The sequence below is a fragment of the Lissotriton helveticus genome, chromosome 1_1 (assembly GCF_964261635.1).
Source record: "Lissotriton helveticus chromosome 1_1, aLisHel1.1, whole genome shotgun sequence".
Taxonomy (NCBI): Eukaryota; Metazoa; Chordata; class Amphibia; order Caudata; family Salamandridae; genus Lissotriton; species Lissotriton helveticus.
This window is the reverse complement of record NC_136057.1, coordinates 1,153,998,423-1,154,021,111: the sequence shown is the minus strand read 5'-3', so window position 1 is coordinate 1,154,021,111 and position 22,689 is coordinate 1,153,998,423. Positions and strand designations below refer to the sequence as shown.

At 45.2% G+C, this 22,689-nt stretch overlaps 1 protein-coding gene across 1 annotated transcript in view; it reads right to left on the bottom strand.

The window, feature by feature from the left end:
• Positions 1-856: 856 nt before the first annotated feature.
• SELENOO (selenoprotein O) overlaps positions 857-22,689 on the bottom strand; it is a 169,934-nt gene continuing 148,101 nt past the window's right edge. The window contains exon 9 of the mRNA XM_078678991.1: positions 857-1,872. Coding sequence (XP_078535117.1) covers positions 1,678-1,872 — 195 coding nt within the window. The 3' untranslated portion in view covers positions 857-1,677. The remainder of the gene's footprint in view (positions 1,873-22,689) is intronic.

Sequence of the window (22,689 nt, the reverse complement as noted above, 5' to 3'; positions counted from 1 at the left end):
GTAATAACATTCGTATATCGGAGTCAGTAAAATACTATTGCCCTAATACATATATATATATGACCCTGGCTTCTTTCCAGTAACCCCACATCACTATTGAGGGAGACAAAAGACGTTGGAGGGAAGGGGACTTTAATTACATTCTATACAACTCCTGAGATAGGTCCAAGCTGCCACCCGAGGGAGAGGGGGGGGGGGTGGTTGCTGGCTGCTGAGCAATTAGGGAAGGCCATACACTTGTGGACGTGAGGAGACAGAAACACCCCAAAGCAGGAGGGCACTTTCTACTCTGTGGTTCATGGCATGCGGTCCAGGTTGGGCTACTGGCAGACTAGTGTGCGTGCGGTTCCAGGGTTGTCCATGAGTAGGGATGGCTAGCGACAAAAAGGTGGGGGCCCTCCTGGATGAAGCCTAGGAAGTGAGCTGAGAGAAGCTATCTTAGATTACTTCAGGCTCAATGTGGGTTTGATTAGGGACATGGAAACCATCTGGGAAGCCTTTAGAACCATCATTAGGGGCATGTGTACAAAAATAAAAATTACCAAATGCCCATCGCTGACCCTCTCAGAGATCAGGTCAAAATGTACATTGATTGGCTCCTTTTCCCCCAAGATTTGAAGTGGGAAAGGAATGGATACACTCTGAGAAGGAAGCGAGAGGCACGAGACGTTTAGACTGGTTTACGTCATAGAGTGCAAAGCTTTGAAGTAACAGTTACAGAAGCAGTTTTTAGTCTGTCCATTACAGGGAAGAGTATCCACGTGTTCAGAAAAGGAAAGAGACTATAACATACAGGTAAGAAAGCACAATAAAATTAATGCCAGCCTTTTAAATGTAACAAAACAAAAATGTGATAAAAAGTTGAACAAATAGCTTTTATTCAACCTGTACAATTGTGAATATCTTACAGAAAAATGAATATACACACGTTTATAGACATGTTTACATATAGATACAACTGGCTGATCAAGAATTCTGCATACTATCAAAGTGCACAGCATTTTGTTTGTCACTTAAGATATGCCAAGCATGATCCTAACAACCTCTTGAGTTGAGCTTGCAATTAAAAAGAAATCTTATGGTGACACGAGTCAAAGAGTCTATTTAGAAGCGGTTCCAAAAAAACAGTAAATCTAAATAATGTACATCTTAACTCCTTTTTACATATCTAATGGTAAAGAGTTGCAAGTTGGCACCTCTAAAACATACTATCAGTTGGTCATCGGACAAAAACATATCAGATATCTGACTTTCTATTTTTGTCTTCATGTAAAAACAGACTGCCTTTGGGTATGTAATCATTTTAAAATCCTAAATTCCCAGTAAACACCCTCTTTTTTTCTTTTAACAGACGAATATGAAGCAACTTGTTATGCAGTAGTTTCCATTTTAAGCAGATCTCCTTTTCTCGTACATAGGTTAGATGAAGTATGCCATTTACAATCCTGCCCGCATTAAGCCCGGTAAAACCTTATTGCTGCGTGAAAGAAGTCCTAAAAATGAAAAAGTGAGTCTCTATCCAAAACCTGCGAGGGTTCAGGAAAGTCACAGCTATATTGTGAGATACCCAAACAGAATGTTTCAGCAACTTAATAGTACCTTAATATTGGCTTGTTGGACTCTCCACTACAGAGTAATTGACTTTCCCTCTGTGAGTGGTAAAAACCAACAAAGCAATTATGAAGATCATGTGACACAGAGTTCTGAGGCCCAAAGTGGGGGTTTACTGCTATAGATAGGCGTCCTTTCAGCAGAACTACATGCTCCAGCAGCAGCATCTTCAACTTCCTCTTCAGGTAACGAACGCTCCTGCACCTCCTGTAAACACTCATCTTGGAACGGGTTTTCTAGAAGAGCCAGCACACGTCGCACCTTTGTAAAATATGAACAGATTGATATGTCAATGCTTCTCTAAAGTCATCACATTACATTACATTGCTCAGATATTTCAAATGTAACTGCTAAAGACAAATATTGCTTTACACTAAAAAACATTTTCCCAAAATTTAAAATTTAATAGCTGTGCAACTCTTCCCGAAAGCTAGGAGGGAAGGGGGGCAAACCTTAAAATGTGGAATTTTAGTATCATAACTCAAATGTATCATCAAATGAGAAGATTATTTTATGGAAATGTCCAAGTTATTTTAAAATGAGGTTGTGTTGCTAATCTCAGATCACAGCCATAACTTCTAATGATATATTTTGACTAGTGTGTTTTGCCCACTCCCTACTCCTAACTCCAGTACATGAAGGGCACAGCCTAGCCAGTGCCCATAAACCAGATGTGTAACTTTGACCATATGCTTTGCCAAATACCCCAGCCATCAGTACTTGTTAGGCAACGCCTGCAGTCGTGCAGAGCCTCTACTAGGCCTGGGCTTGGGCTTTTGCCAACCTGTCTGCAAAGTTCACGCCATGTGTCAAGTAACTCAGTTCCTAAATCTTGGCAAACTGTTATTTTAATTACTTTTTTGGCCTTTGGTGGAGGGGAGCATTTGATCCATCGCTTTTTGTATACTTGTGCATCGGCTGACAACCCTACTTGCCAAGTAGTGTCAATACCAGTTCCTGGGCCCTTGGAAGTGAGTATCCATGTTAGAAGAAGAAACCAACGCAGCGCTACTTCAGAACCGGTGTCTGTCTGCAACTCTGCTGCTGTTGGTACCGAAGCCGTGGATCCCGCTCGACACACCGACTGTGACTTATAACATAGGCTCCGACGATGCTACAGCGCTTCTGAAGAACCACCACTGTGGGAGTCCCAAGCACGGCGTCCCCAAAGTCCGAGACACACTGCTCCGACTCCTACACTGCAGCTGCGGCACAGTGGTTCGACATTAACGCTGCAAAAAAGAGGGCTCGTTGCTTGGCCGCTGACTTCCTTATCGGTACCGCACAGCATTATGGAACCGAGGTATCACCTGCAGGCAACGCATCACCTCCCTTCTGCCTTGCATCGTCCCCGGACGTTAGCAGCTCAACGACTCTGCACCGCCTCCCAGAACCACTTGGTACAGTGAAGCCTCACCCCCATTACGCAATGCACTGTCCAGGCGTGTTAATGTGCCAAAACCCTGCCCAGCAGTAAGAAACAGACGCATCAACTGCTTTAGCTACACCCCCACCACCCCTGCGCCTTGCACCATCGTGAAGTTTTGACATATCCAAAGTACTGTGCAGGGGTCTCCCTGACTACTGTATGCAGCCTGCGTTCCCTTGCGGTCGAACTGAACTTGTGGTTTGTCCCGGGCAAGCGTGACCTGATAGCCCCAGTTAGAGCTACTGTTTCTTAAGAACTAGAACTTTACTGAATATTGATAACTCCACAACGTGATCTCTGCATGTTGGATTTTTGTCATTTTTGTCCTGTTTTACTCAAATAAATATTGGATATTTTTCTAAATTGGTGTTTTCACTGTGTTACTGTGTGTATGTGTAGAAATACTTTACAGATTGCCTCTGGTGATTAGCCAGACTGCTCTTGCCAAGCTTCCCGAGGGAGTGAGCACAGGTTATTTTTAGTGACTACAGTGAGGGTCCCAACTAGGGCAGGGTGTAAACCCGAGCCAATTAGAGACCCTGTTTCAAACAGGAGTAAGGAGGGAAAGAAAAGGAGAAATGAGTAGATGGAGTGAGTGATTGGAAGAGGGATTGGGACTGAGGGATGGATGGGAGAGGTAGGTGAATGAGTGACAGAAAGAATTAATTAAAACAAACAGCTACCGAAAGGAGAACATTCATACAAGTCGGCTTGAGAAAAACGGCAACTATTAAGCTGTTACGGACAAAAGGAGGAATAAGAAAATAATATTTGTAAATGGCGCAACGACTGCCAGCTATTTCCTTTATTTTTGGGATGCAAGTATTATTCCGACTTTGCCACATGCTGCAGCTTTGTACCCACCCACAGGCCTTAAAAGTTTGTAAGAAGGTGCACTGTGTGTCCAACTATTGCACCAGTTCCCGAGAGCCCTGGAACTGATAGGACGCAGAATTTAATGACGCACTTAGCCCTCAATAGCAGCATACACGTACACAGGGCCTCATGGATGTATGGATATTACTAATTAAACGAGCTGTGTCTGACAGTAGACTTGCATCATAAAAACAGCCTCCTAAAGAGAAGCAGAAGGCTGCAGCCCAGAACGAAGCACTGCCATGGAAATCCAAAGTGGCTTGAGGAAAAGGACTGGTGTGCATGTCCAGCGCATGAAGTGAATAGGGACTGAGCGGCATACAGCAAAAGAAAGCTCTTCAAGAGCAATCCTTCCTTTCTCCTTGTGTAGCGCTGCCGTGTTGCTCTTTGTGGGGCGATGTTGTGCATAGAAGCTGGACTGAAATCTGCTACAGACCAACAACCATGGAGCCCCACATATAGACTGAATGAGTGTAGGCCACCAGCCCATAAAATGAAGGAGGATATTTTTAGGATCATGATATCCGACAGTACATCTGTCTGGTTGCAAAAGGCATATTGTGATCCTACCACGAACATACAGAGGCTTATAGCCATCACAGTGCTTAACATGGACTTGTTTTATTGCCACTTGTACCTGCATTCTTTCTGTTAAATGGTTTCCCTGGTTTCAGCCTATCCATCCAGTGTGTGTCTATTCCATGGAACATAGCATCTGACATCTCTTTGATTGGCAGGCTGCTGTGCTTCCACTGCTCGCATTTAGGGAACTACTTTTTTTTGTTTGTTTAGTACTCCATGGCAGTGCATGTGTTTTCCAGCCCTCTGCTTTGAGTGCTTTTCGGCCCTTACACATTGCATGCTTCTCTCTTTCCACCCACACTTGTGCTGCTCTCTCTGTGCTTCTCCCCCAGCTCCAAGTTCCTCTTTCACCAGTGTGTTTCTCTGTTTGCTCTGTTTCCTCAGTTGTTTTTCTTCTCTCCTGTCTGCTGTGTTGCTACTTCCCTCAAATGCCAGGTTGTTTCATGCTCCCAAACCCTCCCTCAGCCCGCAACCCATCTCTTCTGCTTTTTTTGTTTGTGGTTATGTGCTGCATTTTAAAAAGTTGCTTTCCAATGCGCTTCTCCCTCTCTTTCCGTGTTGTCCCGCTCAGGTTACTTCTCCTTTGCCACTGTGGTGCTATCACACTACTTTTATTTACTGATCTATCTCGGATAAGTGAACAAAAATAAAATAAAAACTGCTGTGTCGTTTTGTAGGTGAGCGAGTGTGATTTTAACTCCCACACATGGCTACAAAATTATGTGATGGCTGCATCATTGTTTTTTTAGCCATGCTGTAGCCACAATGACGCACAACATTGCTAAAACAGATTGGCAAAGCCAATAGGTCGCATAGGAAAGACCCATTGGCTTTGCCAGTGCGTATTAGGCACAGGTGCAGAAGCAAAATGCTGTCCCTCACAGAGAGGGGTGCCAAATGCTAAAGTGGACTGACCCACTGGCCAATGATGTATGCTCTGGGAGGAGGGCGGGTGGGTGGAAGCAGGCTGTGATTGACAATGTAACACATTAACTGATCAAGAGATATAACCTAAAGCCCCTCTATGTACACAAATACAAATCTATACAAGCAGGGCAGACCTAAAAATAAGAAGCTACCACTTAAATGAGCCACCAGTAGCCAGACTACTTCCATAAAAAAAATATTCGGAATTTGGTTCCACAAGAGAGGTGGCCATCACCATCAGTTAGCCAGTCTCAAACCCAATGGCAACCGTAATCAGATTTTCCATACATAGATTATTTTAGAAACTGTCATACCATTATAGACTATTACTCAGGCCAAGTTCCCACCCGCTTTCATTTACAGGGCTAAGGCCATCCCAGGACTTTTTTTTTAAATGAGGTTGGATAAAGAACAAAGCAGCCTATTTAAAAATGCATTTTGCTTCCTTAATTCTGAGGCTAGAATCTGTCTAATACAATAGTCTTTGGCAACAAATGCCTGCTTTCTTAGTACCAGACACTGCATTAGACTTGCAGACCAAAACTCGCTCTAAGAACTAATTTGATTTGAGCTCACCCTGCCATATCTATTTGGGACATTCATTAAAAGTGTTGGCCTTGGAAAAAGAGAGCAGAGTGGCCTAGTGGCAGAATACTGACGGGTGTTTGAAGTGGGCCAGGACTGATGTGAAAGGCCCTTGAGTTCTGAGGCAGTCTCCAAATCCCCAAAGGTGCATTGGACCAGGATGCTTGCACCTGCTCTGGTGGCACAAAGAGGCTTAATGCCCACTTTGGGACCAATACAGACACCCTTCCATTCTGCTTTGGACGATTAGTGAGACTGACCACTAGAGAGTGAGAGGCTGCAGATATGTTGGAGTGGGACACACTGAGGGAATAGAGTGGCCACCCCTACTCCTATCGCATCTCAGCAGACTATCATATTTTGTGGGGAGAAGGGTGTCCTTCAGATGGAGCCTTAAAACATGTTCCTAACTATTATAGGACATCAACAAATGTGATACAAAAAGTAGTCCCTGTATGTGAATTATATTGTAAACATATCACAAAATTATTGCAGGCAGTTAAAATGTAAGGGTGTTCCTGGGAATGATGCAGTGCAGGTGAAAACAGTGAATAATACAGTGTTATGGTCTGAAAAGCCACGCCTTCAGTTACCTGCGGATTTCAAGAATGTTCCACAATTGGGAGCCATGTAAGAGAATGTCTACCCTACTGATCTGGTTCTATGTGTGCGTGGGATGTGTGAGAGTAGGAGGTTGAGGATGAGTCTGGCTGCTGAGATCTGGATGGATTGTAGTCTTCTAGTGAGTTGCTTGGTGATCCTGACATTGAGGGTATTTCCATAGTCCAACCTGCTTGTGACAAGGGCGTGAGTGACAGTTTTTCCAGTGTCGTTTGAGTGCCATTTGAAGATCTTCAGCACCTTCGGGATGTAAAGCAGTATGCAGCAACAGCACCGATTGTGGTCATGTCCAATTTGCTGTAGATTATTTTGGAGGTTCCTGGCGTGGGTTCTGGGTGTGGGACGGAGTTCAGCCGGCCACCAGTTGGTGGCCGGCGTTCTTTGAAGATTACTACTGTCTTGCTGGTGTTCAGCTACAGTTGGCTTTCATCCAGTGAGTGACTTCTGTCATGCAGGTTGTGAACTGGTTTGTGTTGGAGGTCTGGTCCAAGAGGGAGTGTGAGAGGTGTGAGTCGCTGCTGTACGAAAGGTAGCGGATGTTGTACGTGCCGATGACGCTGGCCAGAGGGATCATGTATACATGGGGTGGGGCTTAATGATGAAACATGACGCACTCCATAGATGAGCAGAACTAGCAGAGAGTGGGTTCTTGGATGCCAATCTCATGCAGGTGCCAGATGAGGATGGGGTATGAGACTATCAAATGCTGCTGAGGTCCAGAAAAATTAGGGCTGCCATGTCCTCTCGGTCAAGGATCATGCAGATGTTATCTGTGGCTACAATGGGTATTGTTTTTGTACTGTGATTGGGCCTGAATCGGGACTACTTGGCGTTGAAGAGCTAGTGGTCCCTGTGGCGCTCAGTTGATTAAATTCTCCAAGACCGTTGATGGATATGGTAGGAGGGAGGTGTGTCTGTAGTTGGTTGGCGTGGTTAGGTCAGCAGATGTTTTCTTGAGCAGGTGCCCAACAGTGACATGTTTCCAGGTGTCTGGGAATGTAGCTGAGTCAATTGAGGAGTTAGGTTTAGGAGGATAGGTGTTAGTCATTCACTGATTGGTAGTAGTCCTTTTGTAAAGGCGTGGTGGAGGTGAGGGTAAGAAGGACCCCCTAAGAGGGTGGTCTTCATGGTAGAAGTGATATAGACGGTGTTCACAGCAGGCCACGAGGTCAGGTTGGGCCATGATGGGAAGTTGAGTGGTGCAGGGGCCCAGTTGAGGGCTGAAGGAACGTCGAGCGAGGAACGAGACGAGGAAGACGCCGCTGGCACCCGGGGGCATACTGCGGAGGCCGAAAGCATCCCGGACGCGGTAGGAGCCGTCAGCTGTGTCCCGGGTGCGGCCGGAGCCGCGAGAGCCCCCCGGACGCGGCAGTAGTCGCGAGTGGTGTCCCGGGTGCGGCCGGAGCCATGAGAGCACCTCCGGACGCGGCAGTAACTGCGAGTGGTGTCCCGGGTGCGGCCAGAGCCGCGAGAGCCCTCCAGACGCGGCAGTAGCCGCGAGTGGTGTCCCGGGTGAGGCCGGAGCCGCGAGAGCCCCCAGGAAACGCGGCAGTAGCTGCGAGTGATGTCCCCGGTTCGGCTGGAGCCGCGAGAGCCCCCTGGACGCGGCAACAGCCGCGAAAGGTGTCCTGGGCGCGGCAAAGCCGCGAGGGCTCCCCGGGTGCAGCAGGAGCTGCAAGGAGTTGTGAGCTGTGAGCAGTATTTCGGGTGCGGCCAGGCGCGGCCAAAGCTGTAAAGGTAAAGGCCCTCAGAACGCGACAGGACCCACGAGTGGTTCCAGGCACACGGCTGAAGCCGCGAGGATCAACATTGTGAACATGCAATCCCTTCTTTTGACTGTAGCGGAGCAAGGATTTTGTGAAATTACCGTAAGGAGCCCCCTATAACCTCCTCTAAGTAACCACTCGCATTTACTATACAACCGCATTTACTATACAATCTCATCTAACCAGTACTTTAAATGGAAAAAAAAAGTGCAGGTACTCATTAAAATGATCTAGAGGCGTGGCAAGTGGGCGGGGTTAGGGGCGGGGCTACGGGAAGATATGATCATACATAATGACTTCTGTACGAGTTGCAGCATATATCAAAACACATGAGAAATGTGTTTGTCCACAAAACAGATTACCTCATTACACAAAATGACAGCCAAACAGTGATATGTTAACATTTCCTTGTTTTGAGGTATTTGCTGGAGGGGTGGGCAGCAGCGTCACTAGGGTTGGTGTCACCCAGTGCTGTAACTCATTGTGTCACCCGTGCGGTCTGCACCCCCCTAGTGACGCCACTGAGCGCCGGGACTCTGTTGGGCAGAATACTAATCAAGCTGGTTCCCAAATGAACTCTTTCTTTTTGATTTACAATTATTCATGGTCCAGAAACCTACGCCTGTGAAAGTAAATGAATGCGGCATGCAAGTTTCCTTAGGGCAGCAGGTTCTTTCCTTTGCAGCCTCTCCCCTGATCAGGAAAGGAATACGGAAAGAGATTAAATAAATATGGAACATAAATTAATTTTAGGTTCACCATTGTTTGTGCCAAAGAAATACAATTTACAGGGTTTTAACTTTGTAAATAATCATTGTAATTAGTTGGTCGCACTATTACCTTAATATAAATATAATGTTTATCTTTCTGAAAGGAAAGCTCCTTTTAGGTACTTTTAGATCCGTATCAGTAATCCGATTCAATATGTATGCAAATCCTGGCGTTTTCATTGATCTGCTTTTAAAGCACGTAAGGAGCTGAGAGGGCATCCAAAGAAGTGAGCTGCGAGAGACTACCTCCCAAGCAAGGAGCCATGGCATTAAACGCAGGCCGGGTGGGGGTAGGGGCGCTAAAGCACTTTCATCGCTGCACACCAGATTGACAGTGCAGGGTCTGTCTAGAGACCCTGCCCTGTTAATCACAGTGTGACAAGCGCCCACTCAAACCCCTGCAGTTTGGGAACAATGAAATGGGCGCTGCTAATCTTCAGCAGCAACTCTGCAAAAGGGCGGCTACTTCACGCCTCATTTACTTGCAAGCTGCTCGGAAGCCCTGGAGGAGATGGCCTTGCCCTGAGGTGCAGGAGATGCATAACCTGAGCCTGCCGTCATGGTACCGGTACCCTCCTGGTCTACAGAAAAAGTGCCGGTACTGACAGCACAAATATTCGGAAGTGCCGGTACTCAGTACTGGTGAGTACCGGCCCATTTAAAGCACTGCATCTAACGAATGATTGGTAACTAATGTCTGACGTCTGTGAAAACCTTATAATTTAATAAGAAACGGAGTTAGAGAGCGGGAACTGGGTGCTAGCCTCGGTGTTGCATGAGCGGCGCACCGGTTTACTGGCCCTTGGAGCTTTACCTCTCGGACTGTGTTGACTGGAATTGGGCAAGAGTATCTTCTCTAACGTTGGAACAAAAGTAGGGGGCAGAAGGGGATAGCATATTAAACACACGGCTGGTTAAGACCCTTAGGTAACAACTCTCCGCTATAAACAGGACGACTAAAATTACAACTAAAACAATACTAAGTGATCTACTATACTGTAATGGCTTATAAAAAATTAAGATCAAGAACCATCTTTATGAAGAGGATGGGAACGGAAGAGTACTAGCAAGACGGTAAGAACTGGAAAGTCTGTAGAAACTTCTGGGATTATAAAGTATTTTGCAAAATTAAACCCAGATGATCAGGGGCAAGTACCAAAAGATCAGACAATCAAGAAAAAAAAAAAGGGAATAAAGAGGATGGAAAGGATGGAATACATAAAACTCAAATTCAAAATCAAAGAACACCTGAGGTTCCCCAAAAAAGTATCTTAATCGACCGGGAGGACTCAATTCCGAATTTAATGGCATCCGGATCAATAATACCGGAATCATCCAAAATACAACAATCTCAAGAATATAATATCACCTGTCCAGATATTAACATCAAGGACCTAATATTTCATATGGGACCCCAAAAAGAGACCCAGAAAATTCAGAACAGTACTCCACAAAAACCATCAGATCTAGAGGGATTCCTCGAAAAATCGCCAGATCTCTCTCTTTTTAAAACTACAGTTCTTTCTAACAACTACACCCCACTATCTATCTAAATCTTTGTTTACCCTGCAAAATATCTTGGAATCAGTTCTCATCCATCTAGGGAACATATTGGAAAATTCTGACCAAACGCTGGATACACAACAAGGAATTCTAAAATTCCTAGTAGAGAAAAAAAAGAAGAAAGAGCAAATAAAATCAACAATAATAACAGGAGTCTGTGGTAAATGTAAAGGGGAAAACTCTGACAATTCAAAAGTTGAAAAAAAAAAAAAAACGCCTCTCCCTCCAAAAAAAGAAACTGCAACTCAAACCGGAAGGAAACTATCTATGGAATCTAAGGGTAATAAGGATTATAACCTGATATATTCTCTCAGAAACCTTTTCAAGAAGGAAACCAAGTCAGTGTCACACCATCAGCCTGTAGCTTACTATCCAATTTTTACAAAAAGTAAACCCAAATCTACTTTGACCAGTCCTGTAATATCTCATCTTAAAGCAACTGCCGATATGGAGCTATCTAATGATGACATACAGGGCTCAGAAAGTACACATAAAAAACAAACAAAAGATGACCAAACTGAAAAGGAGAAAGGCGCTAAGAAGAATTGAGAAAAAGAAAGCACGTAAAATTAGATATCAGAATAATCCCCCTTTACCAATCGGATTATTAGGTAATGAGCAAAGAGCAGAATTACCCCAGATCCCGAAGATAAAGGAGCAGAAGTCGCCGGCGAAAACCCAAAGTGATAACTTTAACCAACTGAGTAAACTAAACCCAAAGGCAACACATTTTCTACTAGCACCATACGGCCCTATAAGCCCGGCATTAAGAGATATCCCAAAAAGAACTTTCTCTATTCAGAAAAAGGATCCAGAAGCAGAGGAGATCAGGTCGAATTATCTGCAAATAACAGAATTATTCCCTTCAGATGAAGCTCCACTCAATCGTGACCGATTTATTAGTCTGCTTCAAAAGATTCAGCCGTTACGATCCCTAGCGCGAAATGAAATAAAACTAGTTATGTTCCCGGAAAAAAACAAAAACAACGACTGAGATTGTAGAATTTTGGTCTCCAGTAATACCAGGAATAATACTGATGGAGAGTGAGACTCTCCAGAAATATGGTTATGATCTGATCCCAGTATTAAAGCCCGAAGTTCAAAAGAAACATATAATAGAAGAACCTCTCAAAACGCAGCGATCAAAGCAAACCTTTAACACCATGATCAATCCCCTAGACCATGTTGCAGAAAACATATTAGTTTCTATAAAGAATGTCGAAAGAGAAATCTGGAGTAAAAATACCTCCGGCAAGGAAATAACAAAGAGGGATCATTCATGGGCCTGGATAACAAATTCCCTGTTTAGCAGAAGCTTGTCGATCTCCTCTTGGAACATAGCAGGAAAAACTAAAGAAAAAATGGCTGAAATAACAAAAAACTCTCCAGCTATAGTGGCCCTTCAAGAAACTTGGACTACACAAAATTTCAATCAAGAGAAATATTTCGTATATGATATTCCTGCAGAGCAGGTTGATCGGGGTCATGCGAAAGGTGGGATAGCGATTTTATTAAACGAAGATTACAATTGGGCCCAAGAAATAATTCCAACTAACTCAAAGAATTATCAATGTATTAAGATCAAGTTTGGGACAAACCTCCCAGAAACCTTAAAAGATCTACTAATTTATAATATCTATATCCCCCCGGGAGCAAAAATGGATGCACTTGCTATAGAAATCTTAAAAGATATTGAACTAACAATTGAAAGTCAAGGTTATCCATCGCTTTTTATTATGGGTGACTTTAATGGGAAAATATCTAATGAGGTATTAATAAAATGGGCAAATTGGCACAAAGAAGAGGCCCTGGGAATCTCCATTCCACTACTTCCTAAAGAAAATAAGGCGAATAAAGAGGAAAAATCCTAATAGCATCACTCCCCATGTTAAATGGAATAATACTAAATGGCAATGTAGAAGGAGACATTCCTGCCTCAAATACAAGACAGGGAAATTGTAGTTCCTCACTGCTGGACTACATGATCTGCAGCTACGATTTGTTTGGATCAGTCTTGCAACTCAAAATTAATTTTGTCCATGGTAATGACCATGCTATTTTACAAGTAAGTACAGAGTGGAAAACACAACTTTCCCCGTCAAGCCAAATTATGTACACCTATAGCACAGTTTTGGCAAACCCAATCCAAAGACGGATTCATTGTAATTCAGCTACATTTAATAAGATAATCACCATAATCCATTCAACGCAACTCCTACAAGTAATGCATTCTAAAAATCCGATAAAAAATTTTGGAATGGTTATCAAAAAGCTAACACAAAAATTACAGGAAAAGTTGATGCAACCGAGAACAACAAAGAACCAAAATAAAAAGCCAAAGTCAGCTACTAATACAAAACTTCTAAATAAACTGATAAGAGCACAGTTTTTTTAGAAATTTCAGCATCCAAACAGTTAGAAATTAACAAATTGAAAAATCAACGTAGGAGAGAAAAATAAAAAAATAAGAGAATATCCCAAGATAAAAACTGGGTAGACCTACAGATAGCTGCGAAACAAAACAACCAACGTGCCTATTGGAGTATACTTGCCAAAGAAACGGGTACGAAAAAAGCTTTACAAGCTATTCCGGTGCCTCCAAAAGAATGGGAACTTTACCTTGCCAATTTATATAAACTAAATACCAATTCAGAAATGGGCCATAATTTTGCTAGGAATTCAGAAATAAAACCCTCAAATAGCGGAGTATCTAGTCCACTTTCAATTGAGATACATATAAGAAAGGCGAGAACGACAGGAGCAACAGGTCCTGACCAAATTCCGATCAAGGTCCTCCAATGCAACCCCAAAGAATGGAGTAAGATGTTATCTCCTCTCTTAAACCATATTTTTAGTACTAGGGAAATCCCCAAATCTTGGAAGGGGAGCATTGTAATACCCATACATAAAAAGGGTACGAGGCTGCATCCTGGCAATTACAGGCAGATAGCCCTTCTGGATGCAACAGGAAAAATCTTTACAGCAACAGTATTAGATCATCTTAAGGACTGGGCCTTTTCATCTGGACTAATTCCCCTATACCAGGCTGGATTTAGACCAAAGAATTCGGTCACCGACAATATTGCTGTGTTGCAAACCATCTTAGATAAATACGTGACAATTAAATCCCAGGTTGTATATGCTGCTTTTATCGATTTTTCCACCGCATTTGATAGAGTGGATAGAGGAACACTCTGGAGAAAACTTAGCAAAATGGGTATCCCGGATAAAGTATTACATATATTAACATCACTACATACAGATACCTGGTGTCAGGTCCAAATGGGGAGGGAAAAGGGTCTTACTAGTCCTATCCCGACTCCAAACGGCCTTAGGCAAGGATGCCTTCTTGCTCCCCTATTGTTTTCCCTTTATCTTAGTGATATGCCTCAATGTTTCCAGCAAATATGCAACTTTCCACCAAAAATAGCAGTCCACGATATACATACTATGTTGAATGCAGACGATGTAATTATATTAGATCTAACCCAGTTTGGTTTGCAAAGAAGCCTCCAGGCACTTCATAATTATACGGAGGAAAATTATCTAATACCTAACATCGCGAAAACAAAAATAGTTTCATTCTCAGGAAGGAAAAAGAGCACCAAATTCAGCTGGTCCCTAGGGGGAAAAATGGTGGAAGTGGTAAATGAATATACCTATTTAGGTCGAATTTTCACCAAGTCTTTACAAAATAGGCCACATACTCTGAATCTGACCCGGAAATCTGATGTGCATGTGGGAGCACTTTCACAGTTATACGCAGCATCTGGAAAAAGACACTTTTCTTCTATGCTTAAGGTATACAGCGCCAAGCTTCCACCAGTATTGTCATACGCCCTCGAATATATACCAATAAGTCAATAGAGTTTTTTAGATCTAAAAGAAGGAAAGATCCTACGGAAACTAACAAAGCTGTCTCAGGCGGTACCAGTACAAGCTCTCCGCCTTGAGTACTCATTAACCAGTTCCTATCCTCGAGGAATTGCCAATATCATCAGGTGGGCGTACAATCTCCTCCACGCGGAAGAAGGAACGCTTCTATCTCTGCTCAAAATAGAAACATTTGAATGTGATTCGTCGAACCCTGTATTTTCAAAAAATGCTTTATCCGCTTTCAAGTTATCAGAGACTAACATTAACCGGTTACTATCTTGGACACCTCCCCAGCTGAAACGCTTCTTAAAGCATTTACTCCAAGACTTAGTTTTGACCTTGACTCTCAGTACTGCTCTAAATTGCCTTTATATAAGAATGTTACAGAAACTATAGCTTTTAAGAAACCTCAACAGTATATTAACTTTAATCTAAACCATGGGGTCAGGAGATCGATTGTTCTGCTCCGATTTGGGTTACTTCCTGTAAAAACCGTCGCATCTAGGTGGCACCTAAAAGAAAGCACTATTTGTAATTTGTGTAATGGTGGAGAGCAGGACTTGGAGCATTTGTTGTTTATCTGCCCAAATGCAATAGTGGTAAAGGCAAGAAAGAGGTTTTTACAACCAGTTTATACCAAATGTAGAATTAATTCAGTACAGGAACTGATTATTTTATGTAAAGCTCCGCCAAACGAATTCGTTCGTTACAATTTTTACAAATTTTTCAAACCATTTTTAACTTTGTATTAGAATGAAAAATGTTAACAAAACGGTGTAAAATTGAATACTGTGATTAAATATTTGTGGTTCTCAGTGGCGAACCAAATCAAATAAATAAAAATAAACTTGAAACTGAGGGCTGAAGGTGCAGTACACGGAGGTGATTTTGTTACAGAAGAATTCAGAGAGCGTGCTGCAAAGTTCTTGGAAGGGGGTGATGTTGCTGGAGAGGACAGGAGGTGTGGTGAATACTTTGATGATGGCAAAAATGTATTTGCTTCTACTAGTGCTAGAGTTGATGTGATCTGCAAGAGTTATGCACTTGGTGTTCCGTATCTGCAGGTGGTAGCATCTTAGGGCAGATTTGCGGATATCTTTATCTACGGTATTTTGATTTGTTCTCCATTTGATCTCCAGTTGCTTGCAGTGGCGCTTTGAGCTACTCTGTGTACCAGTTGGCCTGTAGTCAGGCTCTTGCTGTTGGATTACGTTTTCCGGAGTATCAGCACATGCGGTGATCCAGTTGTTGAGGTTCTTCGTGGCTTTCAGCAAGTAGCTTGAGTGCTTGGGTCAGTGCTCGGAGAGAGGCAAAGCTCACTCCTCTTCTGTGATGCTTTTCCAACTGCGGGATAGGTATGCTGAAACAGATGAGGGCATGGGCTGTCTAGGTCATGGTTGCTGGCTTGCCAACTGTGATGTTGCTGACTGAGGGGAAAAAAAGGGTCAAATAGGTGTCCGCTGGGGTGGGTGTGTTCAGTAATATGCTAGGTGAGGATAAGGTTTCTGAGGTTTTCTAGAAGAGCTGTATGTTTGGGTTCTAGGTGAAACTAGGGTTCTAGGTGAACGTTAAGATCTGAGGAGGATGAAGTTGCTAGCGTTGATGATGGGGGAGGAGGGGCAACAAAGTAGTCATGTCACTGGCAAAATTGGTGTGGGGTCCTGGTGGCCTTCCTATGAGGGTTCACCCAGGGAGAAGTTGGCTGATGCGTATCTTGAGCAGAGGGTGTTCCATGTAGCTGTGTGGCTGTCTGTGGATGTGCTGCAGCTAATGGTATCTTTGAATATGATGGTGACTTCACCTCCGGGCTTGTGCTGGCAGTATTGCCTACTGATCTTGTAGCTGGTTAGGATGGCTGTAGTGATGCCCAGTACAGAGGTTGGGTTTTGCCATGTTTCCGTGAAGAGCAGGCCCAGATTGGTTGTGCATTAGGTCTGTGGTGTGTTTGGTGAGCAATCGGTTTTGAGAAGCATGCATGCGAGTATGTATGTTGTTCAGGTGGTGGGTTTTGGTCTGTGAGAGAGTGAGAAAGTGGGGTGCGTTTGTGCAGGAGTGGTGTAAGGTGTGGGAGAGTGCATGAGGACTGTCAGGAGGTGGATGGGAACACTCCCTTCTGTGCTGTGTGGTGTGGCAGCACTGGCTAAGATTAAGAGCATGGAGGAGCACAGCAAGGTATCTGTGGCCAAGAGGAGAACCTGAGTTTCTGGTGCTGGGTGAGGTTCGGGCGCAGTCGGGCTTGCCTTTGGCGTGACAGCACGACATCCGCACCACAGCCACCATTAAATAGGTCCTGTGAAGATGGGAAATGCAGTCACTTCCTATGCAGGTGGGGAATGGGAAATGAAGTCCTCTTTCTTGACGACTTCTTCGTGCCCAAGATATAGACAAGTAGTCATAGCCACTGGGACATATGCATCAAACTGCAGACATATGATGGTTCAGGACTGTACAACATCCACAATGAATGAGTGGTCAAGACTAGGCTTTGACCCCAATGAATGATTTGAACAAATTCTTCCTTAGGACTAAAAGCAGGAAGCAACCTAAAAGAGGTATGAAAACTGTCAGAGCCACAAATGGATCAGGAGTAAAATAATACATGCAGCTAAAAAAGGGCACTCTCCAATCTGGTACTATTTAATCAAGCATCCAAGAAACCAGTCATCAATACAAGATCTAAAGAAACAACGTAGTATGGAATTAGGACATGTAACACGTCCAAGTAATGGGCATAATAGGCTACACTACGGTGTAAGAAAGAACAGTTTACAAAGTGGATGAAGAGTCCCATCATATGTCTAAGGCCACCAATCAAGGTCATTTAAGGATTGACTATAAAGGACAATGCAATGGATATCACAGCCATGTGTGAGGCAGAACGAATGCCCAATATCACACGGTGCGTGCGCAAATAGCCAAAAAGGCAGAGAAACAGTAATCTGCTGTGTAAGAAGTGGCCATAGCATCCTCATAGTACATACCTTGGGGGCGAGGCTAGCAAGATGGCGGAAGTATCCTAAGGAAGCTCTGCATTTCTGCCCTTTATTCAGCATAATCATGGGCGCATCTGTGCATCCTATTCTGTTCCTGAAATCGCCCTGCACCTGTCGCGGTTTGATGGCGACAGGTGGAATGCTGCTGAAACCCTAATCAAGGCCTACTGCAGCGAAGTAACTGACTGGGAGCGGTCGCCGGGACCAGGCAGAAGTGGCGCCATTCGGGCCCTGATTGGCTCTCTGCCCGACCATGGAGGAGCCCACTGATAAGAGCAGAGGTGCAGGGAATTGATGGACCCCGATATATACCCCTGCCTGTCATTGTGCTTGAGCCCCAGGACAACAGTAATTTACACCGCTCGCCGCGGCTGACTCTTCAACCTGGCATCACAGTGAAATCACCAGACCTGCAGCACTGCCACACCGCTGACCCCCTCACCACATGCCATCTGCAGGGAATAAACGCTCCTGCGGCCAATACGAAGCACGGCGGCCTGGGAGAGAGCATAGTGGGGGCAGGGCAGCCTCAGGTGCAGGCGTGACCCCCGCACCATTAGCAGGGGTCTGTTGGGGCCTGCCTTCTGAACCTGGGCCATGCTGCAGCAGCACTCGTCAAAGACCTTACCCCCTGGAACGGGTGCCAACTCTACCAGACACCTGCCCTCTGTGTGCATGGTGGAGGTTAAGACTGCTTGCTGGAGCCTGATGACCTGGCAGTGTTTGACCCCTGGGATGCTCCCTGTGAAATGCACTCAGCAAACGAGCAAATGACCTTACCAGCACCGGGCATTGGCCACGCAGCAGACTAGCTCCTCATCACCCTTGCTTACCAGGCTGGCCCATTGGCCTCATCTGGCTGCTGCCACCTGATCCTTCACCTTGCCACTAAGCAGGCCCCACCACTTTGCTCCTACAGGACACAAGTGCACCCTGGGGAGAGTGGCCACCTGTGGACTTAACCGTCATCATGAGTATGTGAGGTGACGTGGCTTGCAGAAATGCGAGGGCGGCCTCCTGCACCTAGTGGTCACTTCACTGGCACCCCTCGACAACCTGTGTTGACCTGCGGCTGAGCCTTCCACCACTTGTCATCTGAGTCCACGCCTTTCTGATTATATAGGGAGACATATCAACCTGAACCCCATCTCTTTGCCCAATATAGTGGGGTTCCCCTGTGCTGATAGGAAGGACCCCACTTAAAGCACCCCATACCTCCTGTTTCCTGAGGTACTGGAGCTGGCGCACCGGGGGACGCATCCTCCATTTCCATTCTCCACTAACCTAGGAGACACTGTCCAGCAACCCATTAACTCCTGGGCTTCAAAGGGGGGATCCACCCTATGGTCACCGCTGCTTGCCAGTCCTGCAGACTGCAACACAGAAGGACTGTGCAGCAGTGGAGGCAGGTCATTATTGGTCTGCTTGTGCTGCGACACCCCTGGACATCTGTGTGAGTCAGCAAGTGGGCCCAGGAAGACAAGCTACTTAGGTGCAACTAACACACTCAGCAGACAATTCGATCTCCTAGATCTTTGCTCCACAGACATTCGTTCAAGAGACTGGGTTTGCTCGTGCTGCGGCACCATCAACTGACTTGGCGTATGAAAGCGTGGCCCAAGATGGACAGCTCCCCTTATGACCTCTGGTGAACAAGCCTTCCGAGTGTCTCCTAGGGCTGCTAGTGCCGCAGAGCTCCATCACACGCTCAGGCGCATACAAACTCCTGGTGCTGACTTCGCCCTTTGCGGATGACGCATACAACATAACCAACCCCCTCTCAGGAGGGGGGTGCCTTGTGTGTACCTTGCCAGACCGGAGGTCCCCCGGACGCTCAATTCACATCAAATTGGCCATGGGTCACCTACACTCCAGGAGCTGGTCTGCGATGCCACAACTGTCAGTCGAAGAGCGACAATATGGAGACCTAGAAGCGGTGGGCCCACCCGACCCAGCAGGGTCCCTTGGCACTAAACTTGACACTGTGTTAGAAGCCGAGTGAAGATTGGAGCAACCCTCGTCCAGAAGCTCACGTCACATGAAAGCAGAATTGATAAAGTGATGGCAGACTTTATCCAGCAACACACGGATCACCACAAGCTGGTGGACAAAGTACATAATGTCGAACATACCCTGGCTGAACCGACAACACATGAATCAGCCTCTCTGGTGCAGGTCTTGGTGGATCAGGTGCATGAACTGGAATGCAGATTAGAGGATGTGGAAGACTGCTTCAGGAGTAACCACATATATGTGGTCAGTCTTCCGGAACGGAGTGGAAGGCCTATATGCAGTGACCTACACTGAGACCTACGCGGAGATCTGGATCAGCACCTTGCTCCCACAACGCAGTGCTCTTTCCATTCTTTTCTATTGAAAGAGCCAACCGGGTGCTGGCCCGCTCCTCTCCACCTGGTGCCAATCCCAGATCTTTTCTTTTTAACTACAGAGATCATGACTATCCTGCAAGCTTTAGGAGATAATAGTAGCCAACACCTCTATCATATTCTTTCCTGACTATACTGTGGCAGATCAGCAACAGAGGGCCTCTTATCACGCAGTTAAACGGCATCTCAATGAACTGGACATACAATACTCGCTATTGTTCCCTTCCCGTCTCAGCGTGGTGACACTTCTTTAATTCCGTGGAGGTAGTCTGGACTGACTGGAGTCCACTGTGCTAACAAACTCTCGCCAACCCCCCCCTCCCCTGCAGTAACACGATCTTAAAACATTACAGGGAACCATCCCCGAAGGCGTCGCAGATGGGATTACCACCCTTCACAACCTGATGCTGTACCAAACCTGAAGCACGAAATCCGGGAGAGGTCCCTGATCTCGAGGATGGCCTTGGCAATACAGGACCACACTCAGAGCCTGGACCCAGAGACATCCTTCATGAAATCCTTAAGTGACGATGGCTCCTCCAACACATATCCTTCATAGATAGATTTGATAGTACAGCCGGATGTGATACCACAAACGACTGAACACCTGCTCTGAACCCCTGAAGATGGTCACCATCTTATCCCAATCCGTTTCCCCCCCATCTTTCTCATTCATGCTCTGCGTTACCTATACATGCACTAACCTCTTTTACATTTCAGCTTGCGAAGGCCTGACTCTCTGGGGCACACCAACTATTCTAGGACGCAGGCATCACCATGTGGCACTGCTGTCACATATACACCCACACACACTACCATAGTTGACATCTCCATATCCTGTCACGTGGGGTGCTGCAAACTTTGCTTCGCACCATTCCCCAATGCTTCACTCAACCAGCCTACAAGGCTGGCAATAGCCACTCATGGTTTGGCAGTTTGGGAGGACAGCCATTGTTCATCCGCTCTGATAATATTGAATGTTGGGTTTTCCTTTTCTTTCTCTGTTAGGACTAATCGCCCGGGAGAACCTAGTCAGTCTTGTCGCCCTTTCTCACCAGTACCTCTGTGCACCACATGGACCCCTACCCAACGCGGGTTATCAGGTGGGGCCCTGGCCCAGTTCCCGCATGACTCACACTAACATAATCAACTGGAATATGAGAAGCATGCATATGCCCTGGTATAAAGTTGCCCTATTGTGTCAATATGAACATCCTAATGAATGGCACTGCACGGATGTGACTGCCTTTCTACCACGGTATATAAATAAAAAAGTAGGCATCCTGTAAACCTTCAAATTTTTAGCGGGGACGGCATTTTGATAACCTGTCCCAGAATGCCGAGCATCCACGAACGTGATATACGGGCAGTAGAGACAAGTGACTCTCACGCTCGAACAACGATTCATTCGGGAGCCATTCAGTAGATGCCGCTACGGAACACGGTAAGCTCCGCAGCGTGCAGACAGCGAAGAGCATCCGGATCTCATTAGTGTAGGAAACGCGCTGATTATTAATGCCATATGTTTTCCTTAGTTCTCAGTGCAAGTCGGTTGAAATTAAATGCACCGGCAGCTCGAGACACGGAGATAAGCTCTGTAGCAGTGAGGAAGCGAGGAGCACTTTGACCCCGCTAGTCAGTTGGAACTACATGCACCGGCGTTGGTAGAAACGGAGGTAATCTCCACAGCGGTTAGACAAGCAAGGAATGCTTTCACCACGGTAGTCTAGCGAACGCGTTGAATGATAATGCCACATTCTTCGTCTCCTCTAGTGCCAAGTCGGTTGGAATTATTCGCACCAGCAGCGGTAGAAACGGAAGTCATTTTGTTTGAGCCACACGGTGCCAAAGGTATGTGGACCAAGACATGTGTTCAAACAACAAGTAATTCCAAATAGGTCCTTCTACATGGCAACCATTTAAATATGCAATATCTTCTCAACAGCGTTGGACTGCGCTACAAATCTACAGCACCCCACGATTTTAGAAACAGCAGAAGTCCTTGCGAGAACATAACACCGGATTTCCAAGTAAGTGCAAGTTGCACAGAGGGTCAGCTGATAAACTTGGATGCTGGATTCCATTTAATGACACACGTTTTGTACGATTTTGTTTCTTTTTCCTCCAGTTGTATGAAAGAGTTCATCAAGTCTGAAATTTCGATCTTCTGGCGTATGCCAAATTGGTAAGAGATAGTGAGAGGCGGTTCATGATGTTGGTAGCGTGTGCCCAATCATGATTTTTAAAAGTAAAATCTATTTTCTTTTCCTTCACAGTGTTTTTTGGTCCTGATGAGAACCCTGAAAGTATGGTGGTTCGAAAAGCGGAGATCCCCTTTTTTCTGTTTTACCAAACAATTCTAGGCAAAAATTATTTGAGCTGTGTCGTGCACATGACTAAAAGTGTGGTATAAAATTGTGAATATCTAGGAGGATCTAGTGTGCACATTAAGTGAAGGCATTAGTTATTGCTTTGTTTGGTCCTTTCCTGTTGGGGCCCATCACTAGTTGTGAGGGTATAGGGAGTGGCCCGTTGGACAGGTACAGGATTTGGATGTGTGTAGGTTAATTGTGAAGGTGAACTGAATGATTGGGGTGGAATGTATGAGTTTGGTGATGTGTATAAGGTAGTGTGATTTGTTGTGATATACTTTTAAGCGTTTGGTTATTATTTGGTTAGTGGGAATTGTATTCAAACTGTATT